We start from the raw sequence: 19084 nt of genomic DNA, 5'->3' as shown, positions 1-19084 counted from the left end.
GGTGACGTCAGGCGCGCGACTGATCCGGAAGCCAGGGCAGCCATAGCAGCAGGAGGCGCGGGTGGCTGTAAGTGTGCCGGGGCTGTGAAGCGCGGCAGTCTTTCTCTGCTTGGCCGCGCCTCGCTTCCTCTCCTCCCTCTCGGCGGTGCTTCCCGGCCGGGCTCCGCGTCTTCTTTCCGGCTGTAGGGAGTCTCTCGTTACTATCTCTGTCTCCCTCGCCCCCCAACCGGGTGCTCTCTGTAGGCCGTCTCCTCACTTCTCTCGCCCCTTTTAGATGGCCGGAGAGCTTCCCATTACTTTCATTGGGGAGAAATAAGAATGAGGATTATTTTTATTTATGCTCTATTGAAAGCATTGGCTGCCCAACTTCAGTGAACTCTGGGCAGCGCACAATAGTAGGGGGAAAATAATAACATCCCAGTTTTCAGCTGCAAATTTTGTCTTCCGCTTACGGCACAGCCAGGTCCTTCCATTTCCAGTCGTCTTTCCCCAATCTGGGCCTTCCAGGGGTGTTGGAAAAAAAAACACCTCTTACAGAAACTTCTAGATAGCCTTTTTGGACTCCCAGTGGAAAAGTCTGTTGCAACAATTCTTTACTGCAACAATTTCGACAGCGTTTTCCTCTATTATGTGGCTCTTCTCTCATTATGTCCTGTTTGTTCTCTGAAGAGCTCGAGAGGGTCTGTCTTTGGGAATTTTCCCACAACAGTCCTGCGAGATTCATTGGAATGAGAATGGTTGGGTGAGAGTAACTGAGCTCCATGGTTACTGAGAGCTTAAGTCTCGGTGTTTGCAGATGCATGCACCAAAAGGAACTCTTGTATTTTGTTTTTAATATGTTTTTCAACAGATATACTCCAATACAATCCGGTCTTTGAAATCCAAAGAAAATGAGGGTTTGGGAAGGAGCTCAGAGAAGCTTGAAAGGATGAAACAGTTGTCTTTCTAAAGCAGGAGTGTCCAATCTTGGCAACTTTAAGACACGTTGCCTGGGGAATTCTAGGAATTGAAGTCCACAAGTCTTAAAGTTGCCAAGGTTGGACATTGCTATTCTAAAGGACTAGGTATGGTGGGAAGAATAGAAATTCATTTACAGATAAAGGTTCCAGGTGAACTTTTAAAAAAAATCATTAACAAGTTTGTCTGGAGATTAGGCTAATATGCTTGACTTCACTAGGCCAGGACTTGTTGAACAAGTTACAGTTGGTTCAGTTGATAAGTAATCAAGCTTAGTTCATGCATATAATTGCCATTATTTAGCAGTCACATTTCATTGTCAACAAATTTTGAGCTTTATGAGTTTTGCAGCTTAGCTCATTCTCTTCTATTGGAATTTTATTCATAAAGCTGGTGGGCATTCTTCAATTGTAGTGAAAATTTTGAATTGGGTAATAAGGGATATATCATTGCTATAGCTGCAGCTCACAGAAACTGATTGCTTAATGTATGTTTCCTGCTATTTGGATATACCACAAATCATAGGCGTACTTGCAGATTAATCTCTTCTTGGTTGTCTAAAGAGGTATTTGGCAAGCTGAGAGAAGCATAAGCTACAAAAATCGAAAAGACGCTTTTAAGTTCTTCCTGCTTGGTTTCCTTATCACTAGCAGTGGTTGAAAATTCAAAGAACTGGCAACTTGGGCACTTCTGTGAGTCAGTCAGAAGGCTTCTGGAGATTTTTAATGAGAGTCAAGCAGTAGCTTTTAAAGATTGTTTGCTCTGCAACCTGCTATTTTTTTTTTAACACAACACAACATCACAAAGTAGTATCTGTCAGAATTTGGGTCATACTGATAAGAAAAATGCAGGCACAGCCAGAAAGTTCTGTGCAAAATGAATCTTAGAACTGAATAGAATTATGGGATAATTTAGTCCAGTTCTCTGATTCATCAGGATAAACCAGAAGTATTCCTGCCTAACCTAGTGCTGCCCAGAAATTGGGAATTCTGGGAATTGCAAATCAATATATTTTTCTGGGAATTGCAAATCAATATATTTAATTAGAATCAAGTTGTTGAGGCTTAAACATCCGTTTTATAATAACAATTTCTGCTTTGAGATCAAAAAGGAGGACCTATCACTTGCAGTAGTCTATTCTACAGTTGGAAATTTTTTATGCTTATAGACTTTAGCCAAGCTCTTGTTTCCATATTGTGATTCTAGTCCTGCCTTTAGAGACAATTTCTGCATGAAGAATATGCCAGCCACAGATTTCCTTAGGGGTCTCTGCTGGAGATGTTTATCAGTAGATTGCATTTAATATTAATAAAAGGTGAACATGTCTAAGGTGCTATTTGAATGTTCAGCAACAGACCCAACATTGCAAAAGTTACAAACAGCAGCCCAATTTTTACAGTTATCTTCTGATCACATTTTTTATTTCACATGAATGCTGAAGTTGACAAAACATTAAGGAATTGATTGTGTGAAATTGATTCCTGTTACCAGGAAGACTGAAAGTTTGCTCCTGTTACTCTAAAATGCAGCTGAGGTTTGTAGGATGTCAAGTATTTTAATCAAAGTTAATAAGAAATATAAGTTAACATATCTTACAGCCATGACATGAAACAGTCTGAATATTCCGTGGCAGTAGGCTTGGTCATCAAATGCTATAAGTAAATATGTAACTGAATTTCCACTTCTTTCAAAGAACAGTCGGCTTAGCTATTGATGGAAAAAGTATGCTGTGTCTGTGGACCTTGATCCAATCATGCAATTATTATCATGTGATACAATCATGTAAGGTTAGCTATAACTTTAGGCAGTCCCAAAGCAGAGAACCTGTGTCTTGCACAGATTCACATAAGTGCTTATCTTGCTCCTTTTTTTTGCTTTTCTCAGGTTACTTTCTCAGGGATGACTCAATTAGGTGCCATTGCAGCTTTGGCTGCTAGCTTAATGGCAGCTTCTCTTTTTTCTGCAATACACAAGATTGAAGAAGGACATATTGGTGTTTACTACAGGTAAGGGGAGACACTTGGAAAGAGCTGTGCTTTGTTATATTGTTGCATGTGTGCTAAGAAATGTGGTTTGCAAAATTGAATAAATGACAAATGGATTTTTTCCTTCACTTCAACCTGGTGCCATGCATGACTTTCTTTAGGAGAGTGTTCTTTAAGTTGAATGCCATAGCTGTGAAAATCTGCTTCTCTAGGACCATTTGAGGAGTGTGTGCAAATGCATCTCATTCTGAATATGCTTGCTGAGATTGCCTGTACAGGTTTCAAAATAGTAGCCCCAGAGTGGTTAGCTTGGGACACTTGTGGTCTTTTGGCACTGGAGAAGACCCCCATAAATAACTTGAGTGTTTAGGTTGAAAAATTTGGCTTTGAACCTGAGGTTGTTGCAAGCTCCGTGTAATTGTATTTATGGTGAGCTGTCCAGAGATCTTCAGTTTGTAGATGCTATACAAATGTTGTAAATAAAGTTCTGATAAAAGGACACAGGCAAAATGTGATGGTGAGAAAGCAAGCTTTGCATTTGTTAATGTACTACATAATCTGGAATTGGTTGGTGGGAATGTCAAAAGGCTAAAATTGCTGATCAAAGAATCAGCATTATCTGTTTAAATATATACCTTTCTCCCCTACAGAGGAGGAGCACTTCTGACATCTACAAGTGGACCTGGTTTCCATCTAATGCTCCCTTTCATAACTTCCTATAAATCAGTACAGGTATCTTGTCTTTATATATAATTGTCTTATGGGGGAGAAGCACAGAGATCTCTTACTGACTGTGCCAGAGTAGTTTTGAATGCTATCTTAGAATAGACATTTCTTGGTAGATTCTAATTTATGGTCTCAACAATATGAGGTGTAATTTCAGTCCAATATATATTTTATATAGCTCAATATTCATAATTGTTGTATATTTTGATGCTCTTAAATGCATCTTGGGGCAATTTTGTTAATATATAACTCTAATGCTCTTTGTGTATCTTGGGTGCAAGCCTGAGGAACTGCTTTGTTAAGTGGTTCATTATGTAATAACTGTTGTGAAAGGAACGAAAGAAGCTTGCCACACCCTATAGTTCAGAGTCCAGGTTTTCTGTTACAAGTTGTTTGGGTAAGGAAAATAATGTGGGAAATGCTTGAGGAGGTTAAAAGTAGAATAAAAATGGAATGTGACATGAAGAAGAATTGCGCCCATTCTTAAATTTGTAATGTAACCTTTTATTCTTGGATCTCAATTCTCCATGATAATCATAGCTTAGTCTGAAACTGTGACTGATCCTAGTTTGTCTCCAGAGGAAAATTAGAATGAGTACAGTTTTGGTTTCCATGACCAGGAATTATAGTTTGCAATAACCATCATTCATATAGTGTAGCAAGCTATAAACTCCACATTATTTAGTAATCAAAATTATATAGCCATCCATCTCACGTTACTCTGGGTAGTTTACAATAATATAATAATATATAATCCATATAAATCAGACAAGATGTATACAAGCTTGTGACACAAATATTATTTACATACCCCAATTTGTTTAATTGTTACATCCAGTAGAAAAACTGGTTTCATGTGTATGGAACATTGTTATTTGGCAATAAGGTTTATTTATTTTTCTTATTATCTACTTCCCAAATTGACATAGATCTTAACTGCCTTTTATTATTTTATTGTCCTGTAATATGTATATTTTTTCCATGTTTTATTAAGCATTTTACCTCTGTAAATTTTGTTAATGAGCCTATGCAAAGTTCTTGTAAAGTTATTCATACAATTGCAGATCTGCAAACAAAGTTGTTCTTTGCATGTGCCACATTTTTCTGACTCCTTCACATTCTTTCTTTTTGTCTTATCTGAATGGACCTTAAACCTGTTTTCAAACAAGTCTTTTCACTTTTTCACAATAAGGGTAAGAAATTATCTTCAAGACCTGCTCTCAATCAGCATGTTGAATATATTTGTCTTGAACTATTGCTGAGCAACTTTTGGAATGGCCAGTCTGTTTCTGGCTCAGATAGGTTGCAGAGAAGATGGGGCTAAGATAATCAGGTAGTGCTAGATGTAGACAGATGGATGACATTTACCTGAGTAGGGCCAAAGAGACTGACCAATGCTATGCAAGCCATTCTGCAAAGATGGGTAACTCCAGGACCACTTTTTACAGCCCATGGAGCTCTGCACTCCCCAAAATTATTTTTCTGCTCTGCTTGGACCAAAACATCATTTGGCACCAGGAAATAAAAAGTTGTACAATTTAAAAATCCTCCAAGTCAGGGAGTAAAATATGAAGCTTTTCACAGTTGTGACCTCCTTTATGCAACATTACCTTGTTTCCTACGGCTGTTTATCCCTCCCAAAAGATTATGTGAGTGTCGGCTGCCAAATTTTGTTTATTTCCCATCCCATAGAAAAGTTTATTTTTCTTGTTGCAGAAGTGAAATTCAGCTTAAGGAAAGCAGTTCCTTAGTAGTCCTCTTTCTTTCTACTTTCTAGACCACCTTACAAACAGATGAAGTAAAGAATGTTCCATGTGGCACAAGGTGAGGTTGAACCCCTATCTATGAATCTGCCATTTCTTAGCCTTTATCTTCTCCGCAGGTGGAGGGAGTTTTTCACATACATAAATCTAGAATTTGTTTTGTAACTTTGATTAGTGCTTCCCTCCTGTGTATAGATGTGTCAGAAAATATGGTGGTTATTTTTCCTGTTTTCAGATAAGATGACACAAAATAGGAAATGGAATCGTCTCGTATCTATGATACTGTATTTGGCTTTCCATAACTACCAGTTTGGTCTAGTGATCAAGTCACCAGGCTAGAAACCAGGAAATCATGAGTTCTAGTCCTGCCTTAGACATGAAAACCAGCTGGATGACTTTAGGCCAGTCAATCTCTCTCAGCCAAAGTCACCTCACAAGGTGGTTGTGGAGAAAATAGGAGGAGGAAGGAGTATTAGCCACGTTCACTGCCTTAAGTTATTTATAAAAATGATAAAGGCAAGATAAAAAAAACAATACCACAGCCCAGGAGTCTGTTTTTAAAGATGGCATAAAAATGCAAGTAGGTTTGTCGGTCTTGAAACCTGGAGCTAAGATGTTTGGTATTCAAAACTGCAATTACTTTGCTAAGAAAAACCTCAAGTTATGTAGCTTGGCTAATTAATATAATCATTTCTTATGTTTCTATTTTCGATAGAGGAGAATATTAGTAGCTCAGGGTTAAAATGAGGGGTCCTTGGTACTCTCTGAGCTTGCTTGTTTTCTTGCACAGACGTTTCGTTACCCAAATTAGATAACATCATGAAATGTCTGCAAGAAATCCACCGATTTCTATTCTAATTTCACCCCTCATTTCTATATTTTTTCCATTTATGGAGCCCATGTGAGAAAATGCAAACTCTCCCCCTTTTCCAATCCTGATGATGTTAGTGTTTGAGCAGGATTCTCATCCAGGCATCTTATTTCAGTGCAATTTTTATTATTATTATGGCTTGTCACACAGTTAGCCAGATGTTCAGACTGGATTTGCCATTTTTATCCACCTGTCAAGTCCTTCCCCAGGATCTGAGTGGGATAGGCAGATGTTGATGTTTCATTGTGTTAGAGGTATGGTCACAGGATGTAAGCTGTTCCAAATAAAGCTGTCTTTTGCAATTGACTGATGGTGAATTTGTCAATGCCGCTGGTGTTGAAATGGTGCTCCAATTGTTTTGGGATTGCACCCAAGGCAATATTACTATTAGTATTATCTTTGCTTTCTTTATTTTTCTCACTCAGATGGGAGGCCAGATTGCATTCTGTAGTCCAAAGAATGCTCTGCTCTACCACTAGATGGCACTTTTTTCCTTTTACTTATCCACGGAGAAACCTCTTGCAGTAGTCTTAATAGGCACCAATGGATCTAAAATTGCTACTCTTTTTTTAACAAAAATCTGTTTGGGGGCAGGTGGAGTTCACTTTCTGAGCTACCTCTTGATACCTTATTCTTTCAATCAGAAGTCTGGTAGCACTTTTTTTCGAAATAAAGCATTTTATAAAAGGTGTCAGCTTACGTGAGAAGAACTTATGCTTTCTAATAAAAGGTGTTCATCGGAAAAAGGTGCTACCAAACTCCTGTTTTTTTTAGATTAGCACAGCTTTCAACATCACTTCTCTTCCAAGTGACCCATCCCAGCAGATGCTCACCTCTCTCCCCCCACCTTGATTTTTTTTTTTTCCTGCAGCGGAGGTGTGATGATCTATTTTGACAGAATTGAGGTGGTGAATTTCCTGATCCAAAGTGCAGGTGAGTTATTGCTGCCAACCTCTTTTTTGGAGCTGGATTTGGGATTGCATTTATTGTATTAGTTGGCTGCACCAATTGTGCTGAAAGGAAGATACATTGTATGAACATTTTATACCAAGGAAATAAAATTTGGGGTTTTTTTAGAAATCAGTTCCCTGGGTTCTTTGCTGCCTGGACAGAAGTACTGAGTTTTTCCTGTTTTCAAACCATGGCTGTAGTGATAACAATTGAGGTGCCATTTCTTGCCTGCACAATTTTTTAAGACCCCTTTTTCTTTCTCCCTAGTCTATGATATAGTAAAGAACTATACTGCAGACTATGATAAGGCTCTCATCTTCAACAAGATTCACCATGAGCTGAACCAGTTTTGCAGTGTTCACACACTTCAGGAAGTTTATATTGAATTGTTTGGTGAGTGTCTTTGGCATGACGTGCAGAACTCTTGAATTAAAATACCTTAGAGAACTGTTGGGGTTACAATGTCTCTAGAATGAAAGGAATTTAAGGGTTAGGTTTGTGAATTTTCTTTCTCTTTCCCATAATTTGAGAGCATTTATGGATTTGCATATTGTTAAATCATTGAATCCACAGTAATAGATATTACTTTTCTAATATTAATGGCAGCATTGAAAAACCTGAAAGACCAGGTTAAAGACAGAAAATATATGTGGTTGCTAAGAACAGAGACCAATCTGATGATACAAAATCTATCAATCAAAAAATTAATGGTGCTTTTAGCTAGTCTCAGTGGAAGTAATTAAATGTTGCAATGTGTGATATATCATTTCCTTTGAACCCACAACTAGAGCATGATGGTACATTACATATTCTTCATTAATCTACCCTCATCTTGTTTCAGAAGGCAAATCAGTCAAATAGTGGTTTTGTACTTTAAGTTTTCATAATCAGGAATTTTGGCAGATCTGCTTTATGAGGCAGGAGTGAAAATTTGCACCATTTTTTTACCTCTACAACTATTTAGCAGTACAGGAACATTGGAACGTGTTACTGATTATATGACTGGTTGACGATTATATTCCCCTTACTTATCAGTGGCCCTGATATACTTAAAATATTTTTGAATTGTAAGTCCCAGTATTCCTCACTCAGTATTCCTCACCATAAATTCACAAGTTTATGGCTAATATTGCTGGAAGTTCAGCAAATTTTGAAAATCCATATATTTTCTGTGATCTTTGGCATAAAAGGGATTGGAATTGAAAGTGAGGCCTTCTGGTTCCAAAGGAACTACTGTCTCAATAACCTATAATTCCTTACAGAAAATAAATGCCTTGTCATCCATATTCTCTCCCATTTTTATTGCAACAATATTGTCTTTGGTAAATGAGCAAGCAAGTGCAACTGCTTTTCTTCTCTTCATTCTTTCTGTTTACACATGCAAGTGTATCAGCAAAGAATCAACATTGCTGATGTGCTTGTTCACAATTTCTTGTTTCATGCTTGTTCACAATTTCTTGTTTCATGCTTTATCCCTTCTTAGATCAGATTGATGAAAACCTAAAACTGGCTCTCCAACAAGATCTGACAACTATGGCTCCAGGACTCATCATACAGGTAACAAAAAAATCTGGAGTATATTTCAAGAACAAAATTCTGGTGCAAAACTAGATAGAAAGATCAATGTTTTGGTTTCAGGATCCCTTTACATTCTAAAAATGATTGAGGGATCCCAAAGAGCTTTGGTTAATGCAGGGTATATCTAACAATATTTAGATATTAGAAATAGAGAAAGTTTAAAATATTACTGAAAGAAAGTTTGAGTATCGCTGGAATAGAGGAGAGGATTGCAAACTAATGTTAATGTTATCCCATTTGAAGTTCAGAGATTCTACCATTGTTGCAAACATGATGACAAAATATTGGTTCTAGGTTTGTTCTAGATTATAATCTTTTCTCCTAATGTGAGTGTTTCAAGATCTGGTCTAGGCAACTTCCATGCTTAGTTTTATATGTCTGAATAGATTATAAAATTATAAAAAAAATGTTGTTTATCTAAACAAGGAGTTATTGAAACCTCTTATAAGCTCTATCCAACTGATAACTAGTTTTTGCTTTGTTGCTTCAGTCTTGCTGGTTCCTATTCACAGATTCAGGATGCCTTTACTTTTGAACAATCAGCTCTGTGGTTCTTAATATTGTGGTCATTTTGAGAATCTTTCCACATAATCCTCACTTTTTCTGTTCAATCAGGCAGTTCGAGTTACAAAGCCAAACATCCCAGAAACTATTCGGAGAAATTATGAGCTCATGTAAGTTTCTGTAGTCCTCTTCTTTATAGTCACTACATGTGTTTGTGCATATATTACACATACGCTATAGGACTATAAAGTTACAGTCATGTGACATATGGAAAAACACACACTGCTCACCCAGTTTTATCTGCTAAGTATGTTAAGGACCCCGTTTCCTAACTGTATTGCTAATTAGCCAAGTATCTTGCCCTTAAGTATGTTTAATCTGAACTTTTTAGTGTTTTAAAATGTTTTAATTGCAATATCTTTTTTTTTAATTGTAAGCCACCAAGAGTCATTTACTGAGATGGGCTACTATAGGAATGAATGATCGAATGATGGATCAGTTTGAGCTGTCTGTAAGAATTTCTTGTGCTTATTATTTGTGCATATAAGAGCTGTGGTGGTGCAGTGGTTAGAATTCAGTACTGCAGGCTATTTCTGACTGCCGTCTGCCAGCAGTTCTGCAGTTCAAGTCTCACTGACTCAAGGTTGACCTCAGCCTTCCATCCTTCCGAGGTCAGTAAAATGAGGACCCAGATTGTTGGAGGCAATAAGCTGACTCTATAAACTTATTAGAGAGGACTATAAAGCACTGTGGAGCAGTATATATAAGTGCTGTTCTATATATGTATGTATTTTAATCTATTCAGAAACTTGAAGATGCCTTTTGTTATGGAAGTCATTTTAATCCTTTAGCTAAAGCCTGTCTTGATCTCCTCTAGGGAGAGTGAAAAGACAAAACTGTTGATTGCGGCTCAGAAGCAGAAAGTTGTGGAGAAAGAGGCTGAAACAGAACGCAAAAAGGCTCTCATTGGTTGGTGTGCAGTTCTTGCTGTCATGTATAAATATTCTTGTAGAATTATGCAGAACATAGAAGGTGGTATTTCTTGTTTTGTCTGTGTGAACTGCATTTTCCAAAAGAGCAGAGGGTGATCAAAAGCAGAGGTTAGGAAGTATACACTGTGCATATAACTATTTTTCTTAATTAAAGTTTTGCTTGGGTTTTCACACACACAAAAAACATAATACAAGTAAAACATCTTTTTTGAAAATAGCATGGTCCCGGGTTATACAGACACAAACTCAGTTTCATGCTCATTTTTGTGTTCTATTCCATATCTTATTTCTATTTTGCATTTTCTATATAGTTTTTCCCCTCTTAATTTTCTCAATTTTATTTTGATTATCTCATCTCAATTCAAATCATTATATTTATACTTTTGTCTGTCCTGTTTCAATTTCATATTATCTTTTCTCATTAAACAAATTTTCTCCTGTAGTTACTAATTTTATCCATTCAACTCCTATTTAAACTTCAATATATACCTTAAGGTTATAACGTTCAATATAATACATAATACATAACTTCCAATCGAATTCTGCTTGGTACATTCTTATAATACACACTATATTCTTTTAAAAAGGATTATAAATATATATAATTAAAACTCTCATTCCATTCCAATTCAGTTCTATCATTAATACTCATTAAAGTCTTAACATCTTTAACATTTCTTTTCAATTAAATATCATACTTCCTTGAAGACACGTATAATCTCCATAATTAATTTTTCCCTTATTTCTCTTCACATATGTTTTATAAATCATTAAATGTTTATTTTATTACATTTATTTATTGACAAACATTCCACTGAGTTATAACTATTTTATCAAACATTTTAATCATACATTGTTTCATATTTTCTGAAATTATTTCTATTTCTAATATAACAATACTATCTTACGTACCTTTGCAGAATCCTTTTTTCAATTAGATTTTCACCCATTATCTCTAAATAGGCCCTGTTTCTCTATATCTTGTTTCTCTCCTTTATAACTTCTTTTCCTTTCTTTCTTCCCTCTCTTCTTCTCCCTCCCCTTTTTACCCCCTTGTCTCTCTACTTCTAATTCTCTCTTCTGCATTTCCCTCTTCTGTCGCTTTCTGATTTTATACTTATTTTTCAATCTATTCTTTTGGGGGGTTCTTTTTCCCAGTCTTAAACTTTCCATTCTCTTTCCCCCCCTTTCCTTTTTTTTCCCCACCTAAGATTACTTGTTCATTAAAGATGGCTTCTTCTTTGTCCCAATCTTCTTGTTCTGCAGGCATTTCTTGTTGTTTCTCATAGTTCCAAATCTCCATTTCTAAGAACTGAAATACAAAGCCAAAAGAACCTCTCCCTTCTTGTGCATCTTCTTTGTACTTTTTAAGTTCCATTTTAAGTTCTTCTAAGAGTGGAGCCATTTTAAACATTTTAAACAACCACCCGATTGATTTTAGTCATTCAGATGCAGTAACCAAGAATCCAGAGATCACCAAGTAATCCAAATACTCCCGAGCTATTTCTTCTTATTTCTTTTTTCACTTTCTCTTCCTAGGGTTTTACTATTTTGTTGCCATGTTGCAGTTAAAATGTATCTTTTAGAAGTCTTGTTGAGCTTTTACTGTGAGTTCTTTTTAATTCCAGGCAGTCTCCTCCCTTCCAGATCCTGCCCTTTTATTCTTTTTCTCTCCTTTCCTGTTTTCAAAAGCTTTTAAGTATCCAGAAATCTTTATTATCCCTTTGACTTTTTATTTTCAGCATTAAATGCCTATTGATGCCAAAGTGGATTTTTTTCCAATTTCTTGCTTAAGTCTCTTAGCTGTCAGTATAGGAAAAGGAGAAAACCAAATCTTTTCCCTTTTCTCTCTCCTTCGCTGCTTAAAGATCTTCTTTGGGAACAGTATTATTTTTTTATAGTTTAAATTCCAGGGTACCTTATTTGTTGCTTTTGCTGTTTGACCCAGTCAACCAAAACTTTCTCTTCTTATCTTCCTCCTGCACATTCTTTTCCGGTCGAGTTCTTCTTTGTGGTGGCCACTTCTGACCACCGCTACAACCGCCTTTGGGAAAGAGAATAATGGCCAGCTAAGGAGGAGAGATGCGGTTCTCCTCAACCCTGCAGGCAGTCTCCCCCTTCTTCACCACCTCTATGGGGTGGCTTAGCCCCAAAACCAGCCGGCTCGGGGCACTCCAGCGGCGAGCACGGATCGAAACCACGCAAAGTTGCGGTTTCAGTCTATCGCCGAAGAAGCTCAAATCGGAACTGCATATAACTATTAAGGGAGTGTTTTTCCTACTGGATCTGAACCAAACTGGATATAAACTCAGAATTATTTTAGATTGCAAGCTGTGAATTCTCTGAGAGAATAAAAAATAATCAGTTTGTAAAATGATGGGGAGAACAAACAATTTCCTCTAGGGTAATTAACTTAATCAGAGATCATTAGATAAACCCTAATTTAAAATATGAGCCACCCTTGTGAAAAAGAGAGGGAGAGAAAAAAACCTTCTGAAAAGGTGTACAAGTCATCATTTCTAAGCACCCATAGAGAGGCAGTGAATGAAGCCTGTCTGCTCCAGGAAATTGTTGCTTCATTGAACATCATTGCTGCCTCCTATAATAACTGGGTGTGTTTTCTTTCCTATGCAGAGGCAGAAAAAATTGCCCAGGTGGCTGAGATAACATACGGGCAGAAGGTGATGGAAAAAGAAACAGAGAAGAGAATATCTGAGATTGAAGGTAAGCAGCGGTGTCTTAGAGGTGTTTATCCTGTCTGAGGATTTCAACCACTATGTTCCATGTTTGAAGATCACCAGAAATCTAGGAAAGAGATAAATCCAGTTTACAGAGAGAACAAGGAAATTCCAAAAATCTTAATGATGTTAATGGAGATTATCTTGTTTTGGGTGAATCAATATGATATGATGTAATTCTGTAGAAGCAGCATCTTGTGATTTACTTCTGTTTAACCACATTTGTCTGTTTTCAGCTTTAGGAGCACCTCCCCATTTCACTGAGGTTTGAAGAATCTTTTCCTTGCTTATCCCAGTTTTTATTTAAGCAATAAGGAGGTAAATCATAGAATCATGGAATGGGAAGGATAATATTTAGACTATTGAGTTTGAACCCCTGCTTAGTGCAAAAATCCAAATTAAAGCATTGGTTACAGTTCAGCTTCACTTGAAAACTTCCAGCAAAGGCTACCCATTACTTTTAAATCCTCCTTGAACTGCCATTAAATCAAGAATCAGAAAATTGACTGTTACCATTGCTTGTTACCATTAGGAAATTTCTCCTAACTTCCATTGAAGGAGTGTGCAGTAGGCAGGTTTGAGCAACAAATTGCATTGCACTTATGTCAGAGGCACCAGGCTGCTTCCGTGTTCAAAGTACTAGCCGGTGACATTGTTGCCCAGGGGATGCCCAGTTGAGAGCTGCTTTCATGTCCCTGTTAATGTGCCCAAACAAAGTGGTACCTACCTACTTGGAAATGCACACTTTTGAACTGGTAAGTCAGCAGGAGCTGGAGGAAATTATGGGAATTCACCCTATTCCATGTTAGCATTTGGGTCTCGAACATGGGCTTACTACTTGTCAACTCAATGTCCTAACCATGCCACCATGCTATAAATGAGGCAGAATGAATCACCTACTCCTCCTCTCTGCAACAATTTATCTCGCTCCCCCAACTTGCAGACCTTAAATACAATCCAAATATCTCTGAGCCTACCCCCTTTGTGCACAGGCTTTGAAATTAGTTGAAGTTACATGGGATTAGCATCTGGATCACAAGTTGCCCCGGTGATATCTCCACCAACTGGCATTGGCTCTTAAGGATTTTAAACCCAAGTGTTTCTCTACATCACAAGCCAGAACTGAACCTGGGCACTTTGCCTATAAAGCATGTGCTGTGCCACCAAGCAAAAGCTTTCAAGCTACCCTTGTAAGAAGGAGATGCTGACATAAGGATTTCCCATTTGTTGATCCTATTTTTGGAATAAGCTGCTGGTGCAGGGAAAAGGCTTCTCTGGCCTGCCTCTAAGCACCGGTTTGCTAAGTTAAGTTCATTATGAACCTTGTCAAGCAATGCAGCATGTCCCCAAGGAGCTAATTAGTGGTTTACAGATCAGCCGCATCTCATCAGGCAGGCCCTGACAGAGGGCTAATAGCTTGCTTTTACATCGAGACGTGTTGCTGAGTGCCAGGCCTTTGAAATGATCCAGCTGTATCCTAAGCGAGTGAAAGAGAGGAGACAGGATGTTCAGTGTATCCTGAGTAGCAAACTTGGGGCTTTGTTCAGACTCGTGTGGTTGTTCTGGCAATTGGATACTGTGCTGTATACTTCTTGAATTGCACGCACTTTGGGCTGCTGACATTAGTACATTGGTATATGAACTGACATGGAGATGTTAATGGATGGAAGTGTGTCAAAACCACATGAGTATGGATTTCCCCATTGACTTTGCTTGTCAGGGGAGTTGCAGAAGGTGATCATATCACCTCAGGACATTGCAGCTGTCATAAACAAGAGCCAATTGCCAAACATCTGAATTCTGATCATGGGACCATGGGGATGCTGCAATGGTCCTGAGTGTGAAAAAGTCATAAGTCACTTTTTTCAGTACCATTGTCACATTGAATGGTCACTAAAACAAATGGTTGTAAGTCTAGTACTGCCTGTATTGCTTTTATATAACAAAGCTTATGACTTTTTCACACTTGCAACCATTGCACCATCCCCACAGTCACATGATCAAAATTCAGATGCTTGGCAATTGACTCCTAGGGTCATGTGATCACCTTTTGGGACCTTCTGACAAGCAAAGTCAATGGAGAAGCCAGATTCATTTAACAACCGTGTTACTAACTTAACAGATGCAGTGATTCACTTAACAACTGTGGAAAGAAAATTCATAAAATGGGGCGAAACTCACTTAACTGTCTTGCTTAGCAACAGAAATTTGAAGCTTAATTGTGGTCATATTTAGCGGTTACTTTATGAATTGGCTTTCTAAACTTGGAAATTCTTTCTCTTAGAATAATAGCTTTGCTAACTATCAAAACACTAATATTAGTTTGTTTTCGTGGCGGATAGAAGATTATGCAATAGATTATGTTTCTGCTGAACACAAACATTTCAGTGGAAGTGGGAAGTGGAGGGTGACATGTGCTTGTCAGCGTAGGCGGAATAATTCTTTGTACTTTTCTATCAGTACTGTCTTTCAGCTGTGCACTTTATAGGGAATTGATTTCATATCTCCCAGATCTAATTTCAACCATCTCTACCTCACTGACTTGTGGGTGTGTGGCGGAAGAGTTTTGCTCAATAACTAGAACAGTCTAAATTATATCTGTTCCACTTGATTCTGAAAAGTATCTGATTTACCAGTAGGTTTCACACAGAAAAGTTTGAGTTTTTAACTGGAGCATGTTCCTTCTTGTTCAGATTTCTTTTTGTCACTTACCATAAGCTGAGTGGAAGAGGTTTTGAGCATGCTAGGGTGATGCCTTATTTTAGCATTGCCTAACCTAGTACCCTTCATACTACACAAAGTCTACTGGCTATGTTGATGCTCAGAATGCCTGCATGATATCAGGTTAAGGAAAACTGCTCTGCTTCATTTCCTCCTCCAGATTGTTCTCTTAATGATTGGCTGTATTCTTTTCCTTGTTATTCTGATCAAGATTAAGAGAAAAAATGACTTCAGGTGGAAAGTATTTGACCAATTCTGAAGATAGAAATCAGCATTTCTTCTAGAAAATGCCTGCCTCTTTTAATTTTCAAATTTTCAGGATCACTTGAGGCTTCTCTGCATTTGGAAGTCTTATTCACCCACCTCCCCTCTTTTTGCAGATGCTGCGTTCCTTGCCAGAGAAAAAGCGAAGGCGGATGCTGAATGTTACACAGCCATGAAGATAGCAGAAGCCAACAAGGTGAGAGATTCCACTGTGCTTCCATGGCCTGGAGCTCAGATTATTGATGCAACAACTGCGAGTTGTTTTGATCTTTGTTCTCACTGCAATTGTCCCCTTGTCTGAGATTCTCAATCCTCAGGTTGTTGATGGAATCTGTGTGACTCCAAAAATCTTATTGATTTAAAAAGTTGTTCTTGATTATTGCTAACCATTGATTTGTTTAGTTATTTATTTATGGACTAGTTTGTGCCTGGCAAATTATGCTAGGTTTTTCCTCTTCCTCGTGGACACAGACTGTTCTGACCCAAACCCTTTTCCAATAAAACAAACATGAACCAAAGGGAACAGAAACTTTTTAATGATTCTTACGACTTCCCGGTTAAAAGGCTGCTGCAAACTAATTAACTTTTATAAACACAAGCCTTGCCAAAATTCTGCGAGGCTGCCAAGAATAACAGATAAGAAATATTTTACAACACAAGAGTCTTCAAATACCAACTTAAGATACTGCAAGATACTTTCAGGCTGCAGGGATTGCCATTGCCTATTGCCGCCTCTGCATGCCCCATTTTTGGCCTCAGCAGCCTGTTTTTGGCCTCTGTGTGCCCCCGGCAGGTGGGCAGGGCTTCAGCAACATTTGCTGTATAAAATGCACAGACATTTCCACCCACTTTTTACACACCAAAAAATATGGTATTTACACAACATGCTAAATCCCAAATGTAGATTGGTAGTATGTTTCTCCCATGTACATATTGTTGATTCATTTGTGTCAGAAGCAACACAGTGAAAATAAGGAAGACTATATGATATAAAATATTAAATATACAACATTAAAATATATACAAAAACTAGCCCCAAAACTAGCAACAGTGATTGTGCTCTGTCGTGCTGCCATGAGATCCAGATTGGGACACAAAGGGTAAATATATATAGGGTTGTTGTCTGTACGTCATCATAATCGCAAAGAGCAGAAGCCACTGGATAACCATTTGTTCAGAATGCCTCTGGATATTGTGCTATATTCAAACAAGCTGTTATTATGGCTGAATGCAGTAGCCTATTTGTATAACACAGTAAGGTAGTGGCTGAATCAATTAACAAGCCTCATTTTAGCTTTATCTTGCATATTTATTTTGCTCTACTTTTGTATTTTCGAAGTATTATAAGCCACACAATTGATAATTTAATCCAAAGCCTGAGCAGTAGTCTTGAAAACTCTTTTTCATAACTGGACTGTGGGTGTGCTCTCTTTCTCTCTCCTTGCAGCTAAAACTGACCCCAGAATACTTGCAGTTAATGAAATACAAAGCGATTGCCTCTAACAGCAAAATCTACTTCGGCAAAGATATACCCAACATGTTTATGGATCACGCTGGGACTCCCACTAAGTTTTCTGAAGGGCAGGCAGAGGAGCTAAAAGATGAAAGTTGGCTGGAAGCAGGGGAAGATTTGTGAAGTCATGAGCAGCCAGAAGGACAGCACAATCCTTGTCTGAATCCATCCGAACTGGCATTTGGCTATTTGATGTGTGGTGTCTACCTTCCAGAATGTGATGAAGCACTGAACCTACTAGGCCAGAAAGAAGAACACCCTCTGTTCTGTAAAGACAGCCTGAAGAAGCACTGCAACTCAGTCTTCTGACTTCATCTTTCTTAGCAGTCAAGATATGCTGCCTTATTGATCTTTGTGCCGATTGAGGGAGCAACAGTGAATCATGGTAAAAGAAGAGGCAGCATGCCTATGATTGACTCTGCCTCCACTTCAATAAGATGAAGCATGCTCAATTTTATTTTTGGAGCAAGAGAAGTCTTTTCATGTGAGAAACCCAACTATCCCCTTATACTTGTACATATACTACAGGTCAAGTCCACCACATAGGAATTTTCGGGGGTGGGGGAGGATTGAAAAAAGAACTCGCTCCCTCTTTTGGTAATGGCAAATTAGTCTTGATATAGCCCAACCTTATTCCTTCTAGAAGTTTTGGGACTTCCAACTCCCCGTGATGTAAGTTGTTGGAGTAACTGGGAAGTCCATGAGTTACAGTCCCAACCCTTCTGAAGGGATAAGGTTCAGTAGGCTGATTTTTTTTTTCAGGGGGGGGGGGGACTTTATGTGGATGAGCAGATCATCTCTGCATGCTGAATTATTTGCATTCATGAGCATCGTCTCCAGTAATTGGATTTCACTAGTCATCAGTTGCAACCTATTCCTTCAAAAATAAAGGTGCTAATTTTGAATTTTTTAAACAAGAAGTACACTACAGATTAAAAGCCTTGGAATAGAAACATGGAGCATTAAACATTAACTAAAGATATGTCAGTTGGTGCTTATTTCAAGATCTGCAGAGCACATCTAGACCGTATGTCCACCTTCCTACCCTGTAGAAATTGGTTGGGACACTATGGGACAAATGTCAGATGAAATGGTTCTTTTGTCCTTACATTAAATGGAGAAGTGCTTGTCCTCTGTCTGGAAGTTCTTCTATAATAATATGCAGTTCATAGAGGGAATCCATAGAGAAGCATACCTTGATTCTGGTTTTCAGCTCGTGGTCTGGAATGAACCTGCATAACTACTGATTTGAAATCTTAACACAATCTTCTAGCCATGTCATTGTTGTTCACTAGGTAATTGGCAGCCTATTTGTAGAACCCAGATCTGACTGATCAAGACTCATCATAGAGGGCTGCATTTTGGCTTGGGTAATCTCCAGTGGTGCAACATCGGGGTCTCTCCTATTCCACTACTTTATGGATAAAGTAGATTCAGCATTTCTCTATTCTAGAAGGCTGCCCTTTGAAGTGATCCACAAGTAGGTGAAATAATTTGGGAACTGATTTTTAACACCATTTT

At 38.1% G+C, this 19084-nt stretch overlaps 1 protein-coding gene across 7 annotated transcripts; it reads left to right on the top strand.

The window, feature by feature from the left end:
- Positions 1–26: 26 nt before the first annotated feature.
- On the top strand, positions 27–18694 carry ERLIN2 (ER lipid raft associated 2). 7 transcript variants are annotated; one of them, XM_087938896.1, is made up of 13 exons: positions 27–182; positions 670–742; positions 2842–2963; positions 3593–3674; positions 5446–5492; positions 7174–7235; positions 7521–7646; positions 8737–8810; positions 9447–9505; positions 10213–10304; positions 12962–13051; positions 16167–16246; positions 17498–18694. In XM_087938896.1, the coding sequence occupies exons 3-13, from the start codon at positions 2857–2859 to the stop codon at positions 17684–17686; spliced, it is 1008 nt and encodes a 335-aa protein (XP_087795022.1). In that variant the 5' UTR covers positions 27–182; positions 670–742; positions 2842–2856; the 3' UTR covers positions 17687–18694. The 7 variants fall into 7 exon arrangements, with proteins under 7 accessions (XP_087795022.1, XP_026573040.1, XP_087795023.1 ...); XM_026717255.2 differs by lacking the exon at positions 670–742 and having other exon boundaries at positions 27–67; XM_087938897.1 differs by lacking the exon at positions 670–742.
- The last annotated feature ends 390 nt before the right edge of the window (positions 18695–19084 follow it).

The sequence above is a fragment of the Pseudonaja textilis genome, chromosome 9 (genome assembly GCF_049901715.1).
Source record: "Pseudonaja textilis isolate UNSWEBS1 chromosome 9, rPseTex1.2, whole genome shotgun sequence".
Classification (NCBI taxonomy): Eukaryota; Metazoa; Chordata; class Lepidosauria; order Squamata; family Elapidae; genus Pseudonaja; species Pseudonaja textilis.
Note: the sequence above shows the minus strand (reverse complement) of the source record. Positions and strands in the feature narration are given on the sequence as shown.